Genomic DNA, 19,365 nt, shown 5'->3' with positions numbered 1-19,365 from the left:
TAAAGAAGAAAAGTTTTTTTTTAAATGAGAGAAGCTAAAAAAAATAGGTTGGGAGAGAAAAGCAGAAGAGAAAGAGACAGACAGAAGCGTAAGAGGGAAGACAGAAGAGAGAAACCATTTTCTCTGACTTGCGTGTGTAATTGCACGGGAGATAGACTGTTACTCTGATAATTATTCAAATATTGATTTCATTCCACAAAGAACAATAATTCAGGGCAGGTGTAAATTTATGTTTTTTGCACAATATTCTTGAGTACAGTAGGAAAGTAAATGAGGGAGCCTTGCTGCACAGGAGAGTGAAAGCAATTTGGAGAGCCAGTCAGTTTGTTAATTTCCAAACCCTGTTGCCTCACAGTTGTCATCCAGAGCTCAATAGGATGTTATTCATTGCTGGATCTTTTGGAGCTTCTTGTTTATCTAGTAGCTGTACTTGAGCAGCTCTGTGCATCTGTCACCCTCTTACTCTTCTATTTCTCTCTCCCTAATTCTTTATTGCTTCTGTCTGTGTGCTCTTCTTCTTTTTCTTTTATTTTGGATAAGAGGTGGTGGGTGGCATGGAAGGTGACAAGTGAAGGGAAATTGTAACTTGCAGCCCTTGGTGGCTCACTTTCCATGTCCTCTTTCTCTCTTTTCCTCCCCCCCCCCCCCCCTCCCCCCGCTCCTCTTGCTTTTCCATTCTTCCTTCATGTATTCTATGTCTTCAGCTTCTCACTCCCCTTCCTACCAGCTCCTCCCATTGCTTCCCATATCCCTTTTGAATTATCTATTCAATTTCTGTATCCTCCCCTCTTCCTTGCTCCCCTGTTACCTCCCATCTGCTTTACCCCACCATCAAGTCCCTCCTTACGCCACATTCCGCCACTTCCTTGCAATCTCCACAACAGCAGGAGACCAGACTACTAAAAGCCAGTTCATGTTTTAAGTTACATAAGTGCTTCAAAAATATTATTGATGGTTGCTTTCTTTAAAGTGTTCAAGTAACTCAAAGTAGTCCTGCTTTTAGCAGTGTAGGACCTCAGTACCTGGGCGTGTGGGGTCCTAGCAGATGGAGGGCCTGCAATGGGCAGTGTGGTTCAAAAGACTTTGTGGCAGGAAACTGGTGCAGCAGCTGGTGGATTGCAAGGCCCTGGATCGTAGGAGGGAGTACAGTGTTTGGTGGGGTATGTGGCCCAGATGCTGGGATGGGTTGGAGTGACTGGTGGGGGTGTGGAATTCTGGATGCAGTGATCAGTGGCGGTTTGGAGTCTGGGCTGGTGGAGGTGGTAGTGTGGTTTCCCACAACAGTTCCGGGAACCCCCATAGAGGATTCCATGCCTGCAGTTTGAGGAGCTGGGTTCCTGCTGTAAACATGAATTGGCTTTTAAGTTTCTTAAGCACTTTTTAAAAAAAAAATTAAAAGTTACAAATTGTGCATTTTTTTAAAACACTCCGAAGTGTTTAAGAAACTTAAAGCCAGCCCTCTCTGATACCAGGCACTGGGATGGGGATCGAGGTGCTGAAATGGAGCCAACCTCAGGCAGAATGGTGCTGTGAGCACAGCTCCACCAAACTTGGAGACGGAAGCTGGAGGATTCGAGCAAAGGTGAGAAAAATTAATGGGTGTGATCAAATGTGACGGAAAAACATGAAGGAAATAGCGTTATGGAAAATCGTGACAGGAAAAGTGTTAAGAGAAGTTTGCACTATATGCAAAATTTTTAACATTACTATTAATTACTGCTTGTGCTGCTCAAGTCAGAGTATGTGTAGTTTGGTAAGGACAGGAACAATATGTCATGTAAAACACAATGCATTATCGTGCTATTAATGTGTAGCTGTATCCCTTTCAAGCTTTTTTCATTCATTCTCAGGATGTGGGTGTAATTGGCAAGGCCTTTATTGCCTATTACTAATTGCCTTGAGAATATGGTGATACAACTGAGTGGCTTGCAAGGCCACTTTAGAGGACAGTTAAGAGTCAATCACGTTGATGAGTGACTGAGTCACATGTAGGCCAGACTGGGTAAAGACGGCAGGTTTCTTTCCCTAAAGGACATTAATGACATTCCACAGCTTCATGGCCACTTTTAATGATACCAGCTCTTTATTCCAGCTTTATTTTTTAAACTGAATTCAAATTCTCAAACTGCCATGGTGGGATTTGAACTCTCATTCTTTAGGTTATTAGCCCAGGTCTTTGGGTTACTAGTCCAGTAGCATAACCACTATATTACCGTAACCACAACAAAATCTAATTAAGAAGTAAACTTTGGGTGAGTTCATTCGAAGGTTAAATGCTGCTCAGGTTGGAGATCAGCCTGGTTTTGTGCAAAGGTCAGTTAAGAGCCTGCAGATATTGTGGTTCTGGTGTTTTCTGTTCGAGGTTTTCCATAAATTGTAAACGATTGCCTTTTTTTATACTTCTTTGTAAGTGTGAAATTTGCATTCTGTAGTGATTGACATAACTCTGTTTTACAATATATAGATCATTATTATTTTAGAAAAATGTATAGATAATAGAATTATTGCATGAATTTTATTTTTGTTCAAATACAGATTGATGCCTTGGAGCAAGAAGTGGCAATAAAACAAAATACCATTGTAAAATTACAATTACAATCACAATCTGCCTCTGCCACCCCCAGAGGTAAGTCCTGACTGCCAAGTAATGAGAAAAATATTTTCTCTCTCTTCCCCCTCTTCGTTGTTTAGAATACTCACTGGGCATGCTCATAGATGCATTTGTCTCTTTGAGCATCCAACCCATTTGAGTATTCCTCTTCACTTATTCTTTGCACTGTAAGGCTGTGAGGTTATTTTGGAATATTGGTCTTTTAGTTAACCGTGCTTTTTCATTGTGTTTCTCAACTGTGTTTTCCTTGAAATCTACAATATTCGTGTTGTTATTTCCAGTATGTGTTTTCTTTTTTTCTTCCTTGTTTCCTCTTCACTGCCCCCTTCAAAAAAACTGGTTTTGTTTGAAATTACTGAAAGGTCTTGTTCAAGCTCCTTTTAAAGCTTTTGGCACAGATTTCTAGTTTAATTTTTACTCCCATCATTGGGATGCAGATGGAATGAAATACTACTACTTTCATTGTATGTCCCATTTTGAGGATAACAAAAATTGCTTAACTGAGATGCCATCTGCCAGCTTTACTAATTCTTGAATGAATTGTTTTTACTCTGTATACTGCCTTTGATAAAGTTGCATCTTTGTTGAAAGAGTTCAACATTTTTTTTTCCTATACTTATTTTTTATATTCTATTCTGAAAATGTTTCAGCAAATTTCACCTGATCTGCCGATTACCATAGGCCCCGATATTACCAGGGAGACGGGATGGCAGCAGTGGGGGGGGGGACTGGGCCCGTGGGTAACCTGCCCAGTGAAATCTGTCCGTTCCCCATGCGATCGCGGGTAAATTGAAGCCACCTAACGTGGCTTCCGGGTTTCCCGTCGGAAACCTGCGCAGCGAGCGGACAGCGTACCCGCATCACAGGCTGTCAGCTGGAGGAGCCCTATTTAAAGGGCCAGTCCTCCAGTGACTGCTCCTGCAGCAAACACCCACACAGGACCATGGAGCAGCCCAGGGGAAAGGCTGCCTCCAGGTTTAATGATGCCTCACTTCAGGTCTTACTGGATGGGGTGAGGAGGAGGAGGGAGATCTTCTACCCGGCGGCCGGGTGGAAGTGGCCTACCTCTGCCACCAAGAAGGCCTGGCTCGTGGTGGCAGAGGAGGTCAGTAGCAGCAGCAACATCTCCCGCACCTGGATCCAGTGCAGGAAGCGCTTCAATGACCTAACTAGGTCAGCCAAAGTGAGTACACTTACTCATTCTCCTACATTCCATCTTCCACATCACTGCCCCCACCCCACAACTCCTTCGGTACTGCCAACACTACTCCATCACATCACTCCTCGCACCCACTCAAAACTCATCCTCAACTTACCTGCACTTACTCACCTCCCCTGTACTCATCCTGACACTACGACTCAACCCAATCCTAATACAATGTCATGGCTTTGTCTCATACTCAACCTCTGATGCATCTTTTTCACGGTCAGCCTCACCCAAACCAATGCATTCAGCGGTTGGCCACGTCACCATCCCTCACTACGCCTCTCTACTTTCTCCCCTTATAGGAGGAGAGCCCAGAATGCACGGGAGAGGGCGAAGACCGGAGGGGGGCCGCGACATCAGGTCGTCCTCACGGACGCGGAGCAGGAGGCTCTTGAAGTGAGCTGCACCCTCGAGTGCCTGTCCGTCGAGGACGCCAAGACTGCCACCCGACAAACGGCTGGTGACGGAACTTTAACATTCAGCACTCACAATAGCGAATGATGTTAACATGCCTTGCCATCTTCAGCACCTCATCATCTGTCATCATGCTTGATGTTGCCTTCTGTTCCCTTACAGGGCCTTCAGTGACTGCTGTGACGGCGGAGGGCGATTCCTCAGAGGACCCGCTGACCTCTGAGGGGGCACCATCACATCTGAGCAAGCCATCCACCAGCGCAGATACACACACCTCGATGGGTCCCCGTCCTCAGTTAGTTGGGGTTGCACATGGTGAGTCACGACATACGTGAGCACGAGCAGACACTGGTGGCAGGGGCAGCTGTGGAGAGTCCGCGTCGGTGGGAGCACTCCTCTCCAGGCTCTGCTCAGCTGGACACAGATGCTGAACCCTGGGGGCCATCCTATAAAAAGAGAACGATCGAGGGCAGCAGTACATTTGAGAAGTGCTGGAACAGGTGCCACGCGCACTCTCCACAATCACGCAGAGGATGGAGGAGTCCAACTCCTGCATGAGTGGAATGGTGGCACAGGTACAGGGGGCGATCTCTGAGATACTGTCACAGGGACGTGAGGGCATCGCTGAGATCGTGACGCGGGTAAATGCGGGAATGTCTGTGATGGAGGCTAGCCTTCCTTCCATCGAGCTTCAAGCAATGAGTCCACTGAGGCCCTGACAACGGCCCTTTGGACTCTGGGTGAGCAACTTTCTGCCGCCTTTAACAGGCAGGCAGATACACTAGCACTGGCCTTATAAGGCTTCACACACGTCCTTCAAACTGTCGTCCAACATGGTGGTAGGAGTGATGTGGGCCTGACCTAGGAGAGCGATGATGGCGAACGGGGACATGGAAGTGGGGACGCCACTCAAAGCACTTCCACGTCTCACCCGTTGCCCCCCTCTCAACCAATAACCGCAATGCTGCCGCCTCCTCTCCAGTTGGTCGAGTCTGCCCCTGCTTAGGTGCAGGTGGAGCAGTCTTTGGAGGGGCCCTCACGAGCACCGAAACCCAGAGGATGTTGGCCCAAAGCATCTAATTGGTCAGGGCGTGAACAAGAGCAACCTGCCACTACCTCTGCTGCAGCCACAGGGGAAGCACCACTTAGGAGTAGTCTGAAGCGTAAGGCAAAGGTTTTGTGAGCACAAAGGGGATGCACAGGGTGTTTGATGGTTTGTCATGTTTTTTATTTATATTTGATTTTTGTTCAACACATTAAATATTATATTGTCACCACTACTGCCACGTCTCAGCCATTCTTGACTGACTTGTGCAATAAGTCCCTTTCGTGACGTTCACCATGAACACCCACACTTGATGCCACCCATTGGGTCACTCTACAGTGGGTGTATGTGTAGTTGCACAACTATTTTGTGGGGGAGGGGGCTGATGTGGCCGCTCCTCTGTCCAGGTGGTGACGACTGGACTCTTCACACTGTCTGATGTTAGGAGAACCGTTCACATATCAGTGACTCCCTGACCTCGCGAGCAGCCAGGTGAGCCGCTGTTCTGCCCATGGGTTGCTCCTCCTCTTTTGCTTCCTCCTCCTCCTCAATATGGGTGGCAGATGTGGTTGGGGCCTCTTCCAGCGGCACCCCTCTGTTGTGGCATAACAGATGACTATAATGCGTCCCACTCTGTCTGGTGTGTATTGAAGCGCTCTCCCAGAACGATCAAGGCACCTGAAGCGCATCTTGAGCAGCCCTATAGCATGCTCAATTGTAGACCTGGTAGCGATGTGGCAGTCATTATATCGATGCTGTTGCTCGGTGGTGGGGTTCCTCAGAGGTGTCATGAACCACGTGTGCAGGGGGTATCCCTTGTTCCTGAGGAGCCAGCCCTAGCGGGTGTTCGGTGTGTGGAAGATGGGCGGGATGTTGGACTCCCGGAGGATGAAGGAATCGTGGCAGCTGCCAGGATACCTGGCGCACACGTGCAGGAATCTCTTGTGGTGGTCACAGATGAGCTGAGTGTTGATGGAGTGATAGCCATTGTTGATGAACAGTCCTGGCTCATGTGGAGGTGCTCGTATTGCTATATGGGTGCAATTGATTACATCCTGCACCCGTGGGAAGCCAGCCACAGCGTGGAATCCGACTGCCCTCTCCGTCTGGCTGAGGTCATCCATGGGGAAGTTAATGTAGTGCGGGGCCCTGTGAAACAAGCCGTCGGTGACCTGTGTTATGTTGTGGAGAAGAAAAAAAAATCATGAGGGGAGGGAGGGATTGAATTCGGGAAATGTAATCTGGTCATTGACATAGAGCGTTAATACATCATTGTCAGTCAACAAATCTGAAAATGCTTAACTGGAGGAGGGCAAATTTCAGTGAGTTAAAAAGGGATCTTGCCCCGGTGGATTGGAATCAAAAATTTGTAGGCAAAACAGTAATTCAACAATGGGAGGCCTTCAAGGGGGAGTTGGTTCGGTACAGAGTAGACACATTCCTACGAGGGGGGAAGGAAAGGCATCCAAAGCAGGTGCTCCCTGGATGACTAAAGATATAAGAGATTAAAATGAAACAGAAAAAGGAGGCGTATGAAAAATGTAGGGTTCATAATACAGTAGAGAACCAGGCTGAATACAGAAAGTACAGAGGAGATCTAAAAAAGAAATTAAGAGGGAGTATGAGAATAGATTAGCGGCTAACATAAAAGGGAACCCAGAAATCTTTTATAAAAATATAAATTAGTCAAAGGAAGGTTGGGACCAATTAGGGAAAAAAAAGATGATCTTGTGGAGGCAGAGGGCATGACTGAGGTACTAAATGAATACTTCGCATCCATCTTCACTAGAGAAGAGGATGCTGCCATTGTAGCAGTAAAGGAGGAGGTAGTAGTGATATTGGATAGGATGAAGAGAGATAATGAGGAGTTACTTAAAAGATTGGCAGTACTCAAAAGTAAAAAAGTCACCTGGTCCAGGTGGGATGCATCCGTGATTACTGAGGGAAGTAAGAGTGGAAATTGCAGACGGTCCGGCCACAGTCTTTCAATCCTCCTTAGATATGGGGATGGTGCCAGAGGACTGGAAGGTAGCAAACCCCTGTTCAAAAAAGGGGGGAGAGATAAACCAGGCAATTACAGGCCAGTCAGCTTAATGGTGGTGTAACTTTGAGACAATAATCCAGGACAAAATTAATTGGCACTTGGAAAAGTATTGGTTGATAAATGAAAGTCAGCATGCATTTATTAAAGGAAAATCATGTTTAACTAACTTGATGAAATAATGGAGAGGGTTGATGAGGGTAGTGCGCTTGATGTGTATATGGACTTTCAAAAGGCATTTGATAAAGTACCACGTAATAGACTGGTTAGCAAAATTAAAGCTCATGGGATTAAAAGGATAGTGACAGCATGGATACAAAATTGGCAATGGGGCAGAAAGTAGTGGTGAACGGTTGTTTTTCAGACTGGAGGGACGTATACAGTGGTGTTCCCCAGGGGTCAGTATTAGGACCACTGCTCTTTTTGATATATATTAATGACCTGGACTTGGGTATACAGGGAATAATATCAAAGTTTGCAGATGACAGGAAACTTGGAAATGTAATAAACAATGTGGAGGATGGTAACAGACTTCAGAGGACATAGACAGACTGGTGAAACAGGCAGACACGTGGCAGATGACATTTAACGCAGAGAAGTGTGAAGTGATGCATTTTGATAGGAAGATTGAGGAGAGGCAATATAAACTAAATGGTACAGTTTTAAAGGAGGTGCAGGAACAGAGAGACCTGGGGGTGCACATACACAAATCTTTGAAGCTGGCAGGGCAAGTTGAGAAGGCTGTTAATAAAGCCCAAGATCTCATGTGCTTTTTTAATAGAGGCATAGAGTATAAAAGCAAAGAAGTTATGCTAAACATTTATAAAACATTGGTTAGGCCTCAGCTGGAGTGTTGTGTTCAATTCTGGGCACCACAGTTTGGAAAGGATGTCAAGGCCTTAGAGAGGGTGCAGAAGAGATTTACTAGAATGGTACCAGGGATGAGGGACTTCAGTTATGTGGAGAGACTGGAGAAGGTGGGGTTGTTCTCCTTAGAACAGAGAAGGTTAAGGGAAGATTTGATATCGGTGTTCAAAATCATGAGTGGTTTCGATAGAGTAAATAAGGAGAAACTGCTTCCAGTGGCAGGAAGGTTGGTTACCAGAGGACACAGATTTAAGGTGATTGACAAAAGAGTCAGAGATGACATGAGGACATTTTTTTTACGCTGTGAGTTGAAATGATCTGGAATGCACTGCCTGAAAGGGTGGTGGAAGCAGATTCAGTCGTAACTTTCAAAAGCGAATTGGATAAATACTTGAAGGGAAACAAATTACAGGGCTATGGGGAAAGAGCAGGGGAATGGGACTAATTGGACAGCTCTTTTAAAGAGCTGGCACAGGCACGATCGGCCGAATGGCCTCCTCCTGTGTTGTACCAACTATGATATTGGTTTACCAATAACAAATAACAGACACTTTCGCTTTCACCTTTTTTTTTCTACTAAACTATTTTCAGGCAATATTCTTGGACAAGCTCAGGTTCTGGACACTTTGCCACAGATCAATGAGAGTGACTTACTGAAAATCAGAAGAAATGAGGCACAACATCCAGTAGCGTGTGACCCACCAGATGAATTGAAAGTAGCATTGGAGAGAGAAAGATACTGTAAGGTAAAAACACATTAATCTGTATTTACAAATGAATTGAAGGATGCCATGATCTTCCAATTTCAGTACAGTCTTTCTCTGTCTCTCACTCATTTTCTCTCTCACTTGCTGCTCAACCATGGAGGGATCATAGCCAAGTCTGATCTGATCTTGGCCCATATCTACAAACGAGCACTTCCAGCAGAGGTCACTGAATGATTATTAGAAGTGGCTGCCCTCCCACTGGTGCCAACCAAGTGGCTGAAGTCTGAGTGCTCTACCACTGCCTCAGCTCAGATTAGCTAATTCAGCACAGACTAGGGCTCAAACCTTGGTTCTCCCTCCACTACTTAAGGATAAACTTGCTCAGCCATCAGTGGTTCCCTCATTTGTCCCTAGCTCCCTTTATTTATTGCCCATTCACAATGTCACTGCTGCACTGTTACTGTTGCTCAGTATGCTGGTTAAGATTTGCAGCTGAGCAGTATACTGAACTTTGGTAGTGAAACTAGTGGTATCCAAAATGAGGCAAATGTAGGACTGCATCAGGTAAGTGGGAATGTAGTTCTAATATCAAAATATGGCTGAATTACATCTTGGAGGGAATTCCTTATTTTGTGTAATTCTTAGACACTGGACGTATAGTCAAGCAAAGAAAGTCACCCTCACTCATGGTAGTTTTGTTAATCAAAAGTAATTATTGAATGATGATATTCATATGAGCATCCACAAAGAAAAATCAAACCAAAAATGACTTTCCTTTACAAAATCCCACTTTACATTTATTAATTCGCAATGTTATTATGTAATAACTTAACAATTCATACACTCATCAGGCAAATCATTAATACATATACAACCTTTAAACCAAGGATTTTGCTCATCGTGCCTGAGGGTTGATCAGTTAATAAGAACATAAGAAATAGGAGCAGGAGTAGGCCAATCGGCCCCTCGAGCCTGCTCCGCCATTCAATAAGATCATGGCTGATCTGATCCTAACCTCAAATCTAAAGAACACAAGAAGTAGGAGCAGGACCCGGCCACTCAGCCCGCTCCGCCACCCACAGGGCCTTGACCGATCCGAACTCAGCTTCATGTCCAATTTCCTGCCCGCTCCCCGTAACCCCTAATTCCCTTTACTTCTAGGAAACTGTCTATTTCTGTGTTAAATTTATTTAATGATGTAGCTTCCACAGCTTCCTGGGGCAGCAAATTCCACAGACCTACTACCCTCTGAGTGAAGAAGTTTCTCCTCATCTCAGTTTTGAAAGAGCAGCACCTTATTCTAAGATTATGCCCCCTTGTTCTAGTTTCACCCATCCTTGGGAACATCCTTACCGCATCCACCCGATCAAGCCCCTTCACAATCTTATATGTTTCAATAAGATCGCCTCTCATTCTTCTGAACTCCAATGAGTAGAGTCCCAATCTACTCAACCTCCCCTCATATGTCCGCCCCCTCATCCCCGGGATTAGCCGAGTGAACCTTCTTTGTACTGCCTCGAGAGCAAGTATGTCTTTTCTTAAGTATGGACACCAAAACTGTATGCAGTATTCCAGGTGCGGTCTCACCAATACCTTATATAACTCCAGCAATACCTCCCTGTTTTTATATTCTATCCCCCTAGCAATAAAAGCCAACATTCCGTTGGCCTTCTTGATCACCTGCTGCACCTGCATACTAACTTGTTGATTTTCTTGCACTAGGACCCCCAGATCCCTTTGTACTGCCTGCAGTACTTTCCAGTTTCTCACCATTAAGATAATAACTTGCTCTCTGATTTTTCCTGCCAAAGTGCATAACCTCACATTTTCCAATATTGTATTGCATCTGCCAAATCTCCGCCCACTCACCCAGCCTGTCTATATCCCCTTGTAGGTTTTTTATGTCCTCCTCACTCCCTACTTTCCCTCCCATCTTTGTATCATCTGCAAACTTTGATATGTTACACTCTGTCCCCTCTTCCAAATCGTTAATATAGATTGTAAAGAGTTGGGGACCCAGCACTGACCCCTGCGGAACACCACTGGCTACTGGTTGCCAGTCCGAGAATGAACTATTTATCCCAACACTCTGCTTCCTGTTAGATAACCAATCCTCCACCCATGCCAGAATATTACCCCCAATCCAGTGATTCTTTATCTTGAGCAATAATCTTTTATGTGGCACCTTGTCGAATGCCTTCTGGAAGTCTAAATACACTATGTCCACTGGTTCCCCTTTATCCACCCTGTACGTTATGTCCTCAAAGAACTCAAGCAAATTTGTCAGACATGACTTCCCCTTCATAAAGCCATGCTGACTTTGTCCTATTAAATTATGTTTATCTAAATGTTCCGTTACTGTCTCCTTAATAGACTCCAAAATTTTACCCACCACAGATGTTAGGCTAACTGGTCTATAATTTCCAGCCTTCTGCCTACTACCCTTTTTAAATAAGGGTGTTACATTAGCAGTTTTCCAATCTGCCGGGACCTTTGCCGAGTCCAGAGAATTTTGGAAAATTATTACCAAAGCATCCACAATCCCTACTGCCACTTCCCTCAAGACCCTGGGATGTAAGCCATCAGGTCCAGGGGATTTATCCGCCTTGAGTCCCATTATTTTACTGAGTACCAATTCCTTAGTGATTTTAATCGTATTTAGCTCCTCCCCCCCTAGAGCCCCCTGTTTGTCCAGTGTTGGGATATTCTTAGTGTCCTCTACCATAAAGACTGAAACAAAATATTTGTTCAGCATTTTTGCCATCTCCATGTTTTCCACCATTAATTTCCCGGTCTCATCCTCTAAGGGACCTACGTTTGCCTTAGCCACCCTTTTTCTTTTTATATAACTGTAGAAACTCTTGCTATCTGTTTTTATATTTTTTGCTAATTTATTTTCATAATCTATCTTCCCTTTCTTAATCAATCCTTTCATTACTTTTTGATGTCTTTTGAAGACTTCCCAATCTTCTATCGTCCCACTAAGTTTGGCTACCTTATATGTCCTTGTTTTTAGTCGGATACTATCCTTAATTTCGTTACTTAGCCACGGATGGCTGTCATTTCTTTTACCCCCTTTTTTCCTCAGTGGAATATATATTTTTTGAAAGTTGTAAAATAACTCCTTAAATGAACACCACAGCTCATGTACCGTCTTATCCTTTAATCTATTTTCCCGGTCCACTTTAATCAATTCCGCTCTTCAGTACTCAAGGTCCTCTTCTTGCGTGATGTTCAACTGCAGTGTGCGTTCCTTGTGACTGCCGGGTGGTGAAGAAGAGCCTGTTCTTCTCTCAGTCTTTTGATATTTTTTTACCAATAAGACGTAGGATTGGGGAGGGTAATGCTTTTTGTCCAATTGCTCCCTGTTGTTATGCCTCACTCATTAACATAATTCAATGATTGACAGTTTAGGCTTTGATCATGTGACTGGAGACCCTTTGATGTAGTAAAGACCACGTGCTTGAACAATGGGTTGTAAAAGGCCCCTTCACTCTGTTTATGGCCTTTCAAGTTGAGATAGCCCCCTTACATTTCCATGCAGACATTCTTAATGGTCCTTACATCTCCAATTTTGATTGCTTCACTGACTTCAAATCCATTCCTTAAACCATTTGACCATATGTTGGGTGCAATACTATTTGATGTTTTACAAATCCCAGTTCTTCTGAACAGATTACCAGATAGGAATGAGAGCCACTTGCTTTTTTCACACCCATCATTGCTTTCCTGATCAGAAGCCTTTGATGTATGTCTTTGTTGCCTTTTCATACATTGCCCCCTGCTGTGTTGAAAAGCTTGTGCTTCCAAAAGCCCATGTGTTTTGAAAGCCTGACAACGCTTTAAGCTCAATATTATCCATCTAACTTATTTATTTAATAATCTAAATATCTATGCACAGTACAATGTCTTAGATCCCAAAACTCATACTTCTCCAATGCCATCAGCGTCGGTGAGGGAAAAACAGAATTTGCAAGAACACAGCTTATCATATTATTGTGTTTGCAGGTTTTCAAATGCCTTTGTTTAAAAGAGGTACAGTTAACCCTTTCAAATATCTTTTGTTAAAGAGGTTTTGAACCCCACATTCCCTCCTGAAGTGGGTCTGTTGAATCTTTTGACTGATGCACTTCATACCCTGAGCATTTTCCTTGGTTATTAGGTTTTTATCATTGATTCCCATTTAGGATGGGTTTGCTGTGACATATGCAAAAAGAATCTTTATTTTTCATGTTTTCTGATTAAATGTCGCATTACACATAAACAAATTATCATAATAAACACTAGTAAACATTGCGTACATATCAAAATCATACTAATCATTCCAACCGATGGGTGTTGTCCAACATTATATACTGTCTTCCACCATTCATGAGCACCTAGCACGTTTATCACTTTTTCTACGTTCTCATTGTCTTGCTGCATTTATACAAGGTGCTTCTGTGAAGTTTTAGTACGTTCTATGATGGATTTTAGACTCGAGGATAACGGGGTATGGATATCCAAACTGGACCACGGCTTTCAGGGCCTCATGCTGCATTGATATATTAACTTGAATCGTGGCGATATCGTGAGTCACCACGGGTATCAGCACGATATGACCTATCTTGGTCAATTCCGTTGGTACGTTACAAAGGGTTGGGGATTCTATCAGGCACACTTAGTCGCCGTGCTCATATGTGAACTTTGTGATAGTCACACAATATTCCCCCCGTCCCAGATAGACACTTGTCACCTGGTGGGCATCCCATGTCTGCAGTTACACTGTACACATAGGAGCTGGCCATCCAGGGTAAACCCACAGGCAGCTATGCCTGGGATTGTGCTATGATACCTACATATCCAGGATCCTCTTGACCTGGTACAACAATCCAGGCTTGGGGCCTTCCATGTGGCTCCCTCTTTCATAATCCGTTTGGGGAATCATATAAATTCCTTATGCACATCCCCTTCAATAGTTCCAATGAATTCTACCTTAAACACTTCTCGTTTATCCTTTTCTATTAACCGTGGTAACCACATAACCACCGGTATCAACACAATCTCTGTTTTATTGTCTGCATCTATTTTACATGGTCGCCGGGCATAATAGGTTGACCCATATCTCCTGATTTTGCACCAGTCGGTACTATTCACATTTTTATGGTGTTTGAACCAATTCTTAAGGGTTTTATCACTTACAAAGTTGGGTACCCTATTATTTTCAATATCTGCCAAGCCCCCAAGATCTTGTACTTCGTTATTATGTTGCTGGATTATTTCATTAATCTTCCCTCTTATCTTAATCATTCCATCCACCATTACCTTTATGGACTTCAGTCTTTGTTGTTCCAGAATTTCATCTTTCTGCCCTTAATTTGTTTTACTCAGGATCCCCTTCATTTGCTGTCTCATAACCTCATTGTGTTCCCACATGCTCTCTCTGTCTCTGTGTTCCAGCCATGGCTCCAATCCCTAACCATTCTACTAATCCTCTTTCTACTGTGGGTACTATTGGTTATTGGGGTGTTCGTAGCATTGTCCCAGACAACATGAATCAAGGATTCTTGAATGTCCGGGGGCCAAGGCTCATCCAGATCCCGGCCTGCATTTCTCCGGACAAAATCCTTAATCTGTTGTTCTACTAATTGTTAGTAAAATTCTTCATGTTTTGGGTCACCTAGCCCAGGGGGCATGTGTACGGCACTAAGATTAAATACCAATTGTACAATCTCGTACCTCATTATTATACAGTGCCTCGTGGGTCCGAGTTACTACCAGACCATTCTTGGGGCCTGGGCTTCTGTGGAGGGCACAATATTTTGGTTGCCCTCCGTTGATGGGTCATCGCTATGAACATTACTAGCCCTCCCCTATCGTCATATTTGTTAAAGATGGTGCCACAGCTAAACTGTCCCTCATGTCTTTTATTAAATGCTGGCCAATTTAAATCATTTTCTACACTATCCTGCCTTAAATAGGGCACCTCTATTGGTGACTGTAAAGTTAATGCTGGTCTAAATCCTGTAACTTGACAATATAGAGGCAGAAGACGTACGGAGCAGGGAAAATGTCTGGTCTCCAGTTAACATCTGGATATCAGTTTATAGTGACAATGGCAGACGCTGAACTCGTGCCATCCAATCCCCAATTTCATCACGTGTCCTCTGAATTTGGCCAAACTGTTGAAGTTGGCTGTTTTTAAAAACTCAACAGATTCACAGGGATCTACACAAATTCCAGTTCTATTCCTTTGTGACAAATCCAATTATGCCCATGTGCTAAGATTTTCACGTTGCGTTGACACCAGTTGCAAATACAATAATAAAGCACCAGTAACGAGTCATCTATTCAATAGTGCTTCCTTTTGAGACACACCTAAGGTGGTACGTCAATAAATAGAATTGGATTCAGTGTTGTGCTCAGCTTATAAAATTGAGTTTGGTCAAGGGATGGCTTTAGCATATTTTTGAGCCTACCATAAATCTGCTGAATATACTTTGTGCTTGATTATTTTGGGTAATACATCCTAATACAACAGTGGTACAGGTTTTTGTTACTCTTAATCTCTATACTTTCAGGAACAGTTAGCAGCTGAAAACAGTAGGTTAAAAGAACAGATAAAGGATTATCAGCAAAAACAAAAGGATCTTAAAAGATGCATTGAAGAAAAAGACCATCAACTGAGACAGCACAGAAATGAATTAAAGGAACAGGCTAACTTCCCAAGACATGGTGAACAGTGCAACTTAAAGGTAAGTCGCAAAGATGAGAGAATGATAGCACTTTCAACAAAAATCTTCAGAACGGGCACCAGTTGACAGAGCATAAATGGGAAGCACAGATTTTTTTTTCTCTTACTGGCCACTTTAACTGTTTTTTGTTCTTGAAGTGATGACTGAAAATGGCCCCACATCCAGTCAGAAGGGGCACCAGTGAAGTTGTAGAATGGATTTTTTTGCATGCCAAAATTCAGCTCTTGCTTCATTGGTAAGAGGCACTACTTTTTTTTAAAAACAGTTGTTGACTGATCTGTTTATTTCTGGCATTTTCTGTTTTAATTTCTTAATGGGGCCAGTGTGTGACCTACTGTGCTTGCTGTAAATACAAGAAATAACATGACCTGTTTTCCTACTGCATTGCCTAATGTGGTTTTTGGTACTTTTGAAGTGCAGTACAGCAGCAGATGTGGCCTAATAAAGTTTTCCTGGTGCCGTATTTCTGGTGTTTATTTTTCACTATTTCCAGTGCTTTTTTGACACTTTTAAGTGTTTAGTATATTGGTACTGTCAGTTGTCTTAAATTTTTTATAAACTGGAAATCGGAATAAAAATGAGACTTTTGAGTAACAAGTTGCATTTATAAAAGTGCCTTTAACGTAGTAAAATGTCCCAAAGCGCTTCACAGGAGTGTTATCAAACAAAATTTGACAACAAGCCACATAAGGAGATATTCGGACAGGCTTAGTTACAGAGGAAGGTTTTAAGGAGCAGCTCAAAGGAGGAGAGAATGTTGGAGAGGCAGTGAGGTTTAAGAAGGGAATTCCAGAGCTTAGGGCCTGGGCAGCTGAAGGCATGGCCGCCAATAGTGGAATGATTAAAATCGGGGATGTGCAAGAGGCCAGAATAGGGAGGAGCAAGGCCATGGAGGGATTTTAAAATAAAGATGAGAATTTTAAAATCGAGGCGTTCCCAGACCGGGAAATAATGCAGATCAGCGAGCACAGTGGTGACGAGTCAACAGTACTTGGTGCGAGTTAGGATGCGGGCAACAGAGTTTTGGATGTGCTCAAGCTTATGGAGGGTGGAAGTTGGGAGGCTGGCCAGGAGAGCATTGGAATGGTCAAGCCTAGAGGTAACAAAGGCATGGATGAGGGTTTCAGCAGCAGGTGAGCTGAGGCGGGGCGGAGACGGGTGATATTACGGAGGTGGAAGTAGGCGGTCTTGGTGATGTAGGGGGATATGTGGTTGGAAGCTCATCTTGGTCAAATCGGATGCCAAGCTAAAGGAATGAGTCTTCATAGTAATGTTACTGCATGCCATGGGCAATGGGTATGACAGACCCGAGGTCTATCCAGTTTTAAGATCTTAAGAATATGTTTTTTTTGTAGGAATGTTAGTACTGTACTGTATCAACTTAAAAATGGTTTTCTGTGACAGCTAGCTGACAGCAGCCTATCTAAGTAGGTTGGAGCAAATTCGCATCCCTGGCTAGTATGCAGCTGCCACTTCTGTACATGCAGATTGCTTTGCAAGTGTAGCAGACAACAAACATTGAGCCGAATCCTGCTGGAAAAATAACAGCGTGCTGATGAAGCACAGCGTTATTAATGCGCAAGTCGGCCAGCAAGTTCAGAGGATGAAAAGATACGGCGTGAGTTTCAAAACTCCAGAACTTGCTGGTTGATTTACGCCGCTCCGCCGTTTGCTTTGAACAAACGACATCTCGCACTAGAGGTCAAGTCTAGAAGTAACAAAGGCATGGATGAGGGTTTCAGCAGCAGATGAGCTGAGGCAGGGGCAGAGATGCGCGATGTAATGGAGGTGGAAGCAGGCAGTCTTGCTGATGGAGTGGATATGCAGTCGAAAGCTTATCTCAGGGTCAAATACGATGCTAAGATTATGAACGGTCTGGTTCAGCCTCTGACAGTGGGTAAGGAGAGGGATGGAGTCGGTGGCTACGGAACAGAGTTTGTGGCGGGGACCGAAGATAATAGCTTCGGTCTTCCCAATATTTAGCTGGGTGTCGGACATCAGTGTGACGCATCTGAGACAGTGGAGGGGTCGAGGGAGGTGGTGGTTAGTTGGAGCTGGGTGTCATCAACATGCATGTGGAAGCTGACGTGTTTTTGGATTATGTCGTCCAGAAGCAGCATTTAGATGAGAAATAAGAGGGGTCCAAGGATAGATCCTTGGGGAATCTCCAGAGGTAACTGAGCGGGAAGAGAAGCCATTGCAGGTGATTCTCTGGCTATGACTGGATAGATAAGAAGGGAATCAGGTGAGCGCAGTCCCCCCACTCAGCTGGACGATGGAGGAGAGGCATTGGAGGGGGATGGTGTAGTCAACTGTATCAAAGGCTGCAGACAGGTGTAGAAGAATGGTCATAACACATTGGATGTCATTTGTGACTTTGATAAGGGCCATTTCAGTGGCAATTTAATGGCCGTGTTTGCTGGCAACGATGTTTCATCTAGTGTCGAACTGCACTGACAACGCAGGGAAGTGGGAGGTGTAATTGGACCCCATTTACCCAGTGAGCGGCACAATAATGGAAGTGACGTCATCAGGTTTACTGCGGCAAGTGATGTCTTCGGACCAACCAGAAGTTTCCATACAGTGTCCTTATTCATTCCAAAAAGAAAAATAGTTTGTGTTTCTCTCTCCCTATAACTGTGTCTGCTTGACTTATAATTTCTCATTCTTTTTCTCTGATTCTGTTTATCTGCCTTGTGCTCTCTCTCTCAACTTCTTGCCTTCTGTCTCATCTGTTTTAGACTTTTATTTCTCTCACCCCTCCGCGGAGTCTCTTATCTCCTCATCTTGTTTTAAATGTCTCCCACCGTCTGTGTATTCCTTTCACACATTTTTCTTTATCTTTCTCTCTGTCTTCTACTTTGGCTTTTAGTGCACTTAATTTCTCTTTCTCTCCATATGTCTGTTGCTCTTTTTGTTTGTGTCTTACACTTTCTTGTTCCAGAGAGGTAGACTTAATGGTCCACAGAAATTACATTTTCTCTTGGATACAAAACCACGGCTCTCCTGTCAGCCATCAGCATATTCCTGAAATTCCCTTTGTAAGAGTTAAACCGCCACAGAAACATTACAAATGGGCGGTCAAACGGCCATCTCTCAATCTCACTGGGTTGGTCTCTTTTAAAATTTCTTCTTGGAAAGTTGAGAGGTGAGTTCCTAAGAGATTGGCAGAGATCTAATGCCCATCCCAATCCTTTCCCAGTCCCAGTCCTGGAGCTGAGACCTCCAAGGGAGCTCGCAATACAATATGTGTCTCCCACCGGTGTGTACTGATAAGAGAAGCTGGGGTTAGGATTGCAAGGGGGTCATGGATTGGGGCTAGTGAGGAGCTTAGGGCAGGAAGAAGTGGGGGTTAGGAGAGTGCTGGTGGAGAGGCTGGGAAGGGTCAAGACCTAGGAAGGAGGGCTTGGGTGTCTTTGGAGAGCGTGAAGTCTGGTAGCACACTGTACCTGGGTCTGGGAGCACATAATGGAGGCTGGGATCATTTAGAAGGAAACCAGGGATGCGCTGGAATGAGGGGATGCCAGGAAATACTTGGGGTGAGTGTACTTTGTCCTGCCTACCTGGAGCAAATAGGCCTCTGGCACTTGGGCAGGTGGACCTAATAGAGTCCTAGGATGTGGGCATGGTCGCAACAAACAAGCACTGAATCTTGCACCTGATTAGCAGTATTCGAGAGCATGGATTTAATGGTCATGTGGTACCCTCCGATAAATCAGATTTCAGAAACTGGACCTAC

The 19,365-nt window shown here is 44.1% G+C and overlaps 1 protein-coding gene across 2 annotated transcripts in view; it reads left to right on the top strand.

The window, feature by feature from the left end:
- Nucleotides 1-1,477: 1,477 nt before the first annotated feature.
- Nucleotides 1,478-19,365, top strand: part of LOC137307830 (TRAF family member-associated NF-kappa-B activator-like) — a 50,476-nt gene continuing 32,588 nt past the window's right edge. For both annotated transcript variants that reach the window (XR_010959253.1, XM_067976926.1), the window contains exons 1-4: nucleotides 1,478-1,582; nucleotides 2,536-2,626; nucleotides 8,777-8,931; nucleotides 15,453-15,626. Coding sequence is in view for 1 of the 2 variants with exons in the window: in XM_067976926.1 (XP_067833027.1) it covers nucleotides 1,481-1,582; nucleotides 2,536-2,626; nucleotides 8,777-8,931; nucleotides 15,453-15,626 (522 nt within the window). In the remaining variant the exon portion in view is untranslated. The remainder of the gene's footprint in view (nucleotides 1,583-2,535; nucleotides 2,627-8,776; nucleotides 8,932-15,452; nucleotides 15,627-19,365) is intronic.

The sequence above is a fragment of the Heptranchias perlo genome, unplaced genomic scaffold (assembly GCF_035084215.1).
Source record: "Heptranchias perlo isolate sHepPer1 unplaced genomic scaffold, sHepPer1.hap1 HAP1_SCAFFOLD_1123, whole genome shotgun sequence".
In the NCBI taxonomy this organism is placed as follows: Eukaryota; Metazoa; Chordata; class Chondrichthyes; order Hexanchiformes; family Hexanchidae; genus Heptranchias; species Heptranchias perlo.
Note: the sequence above shows the minus strand (reverse complement) of the source record. Positions and strands in the feature narration are given on the sequence as shown.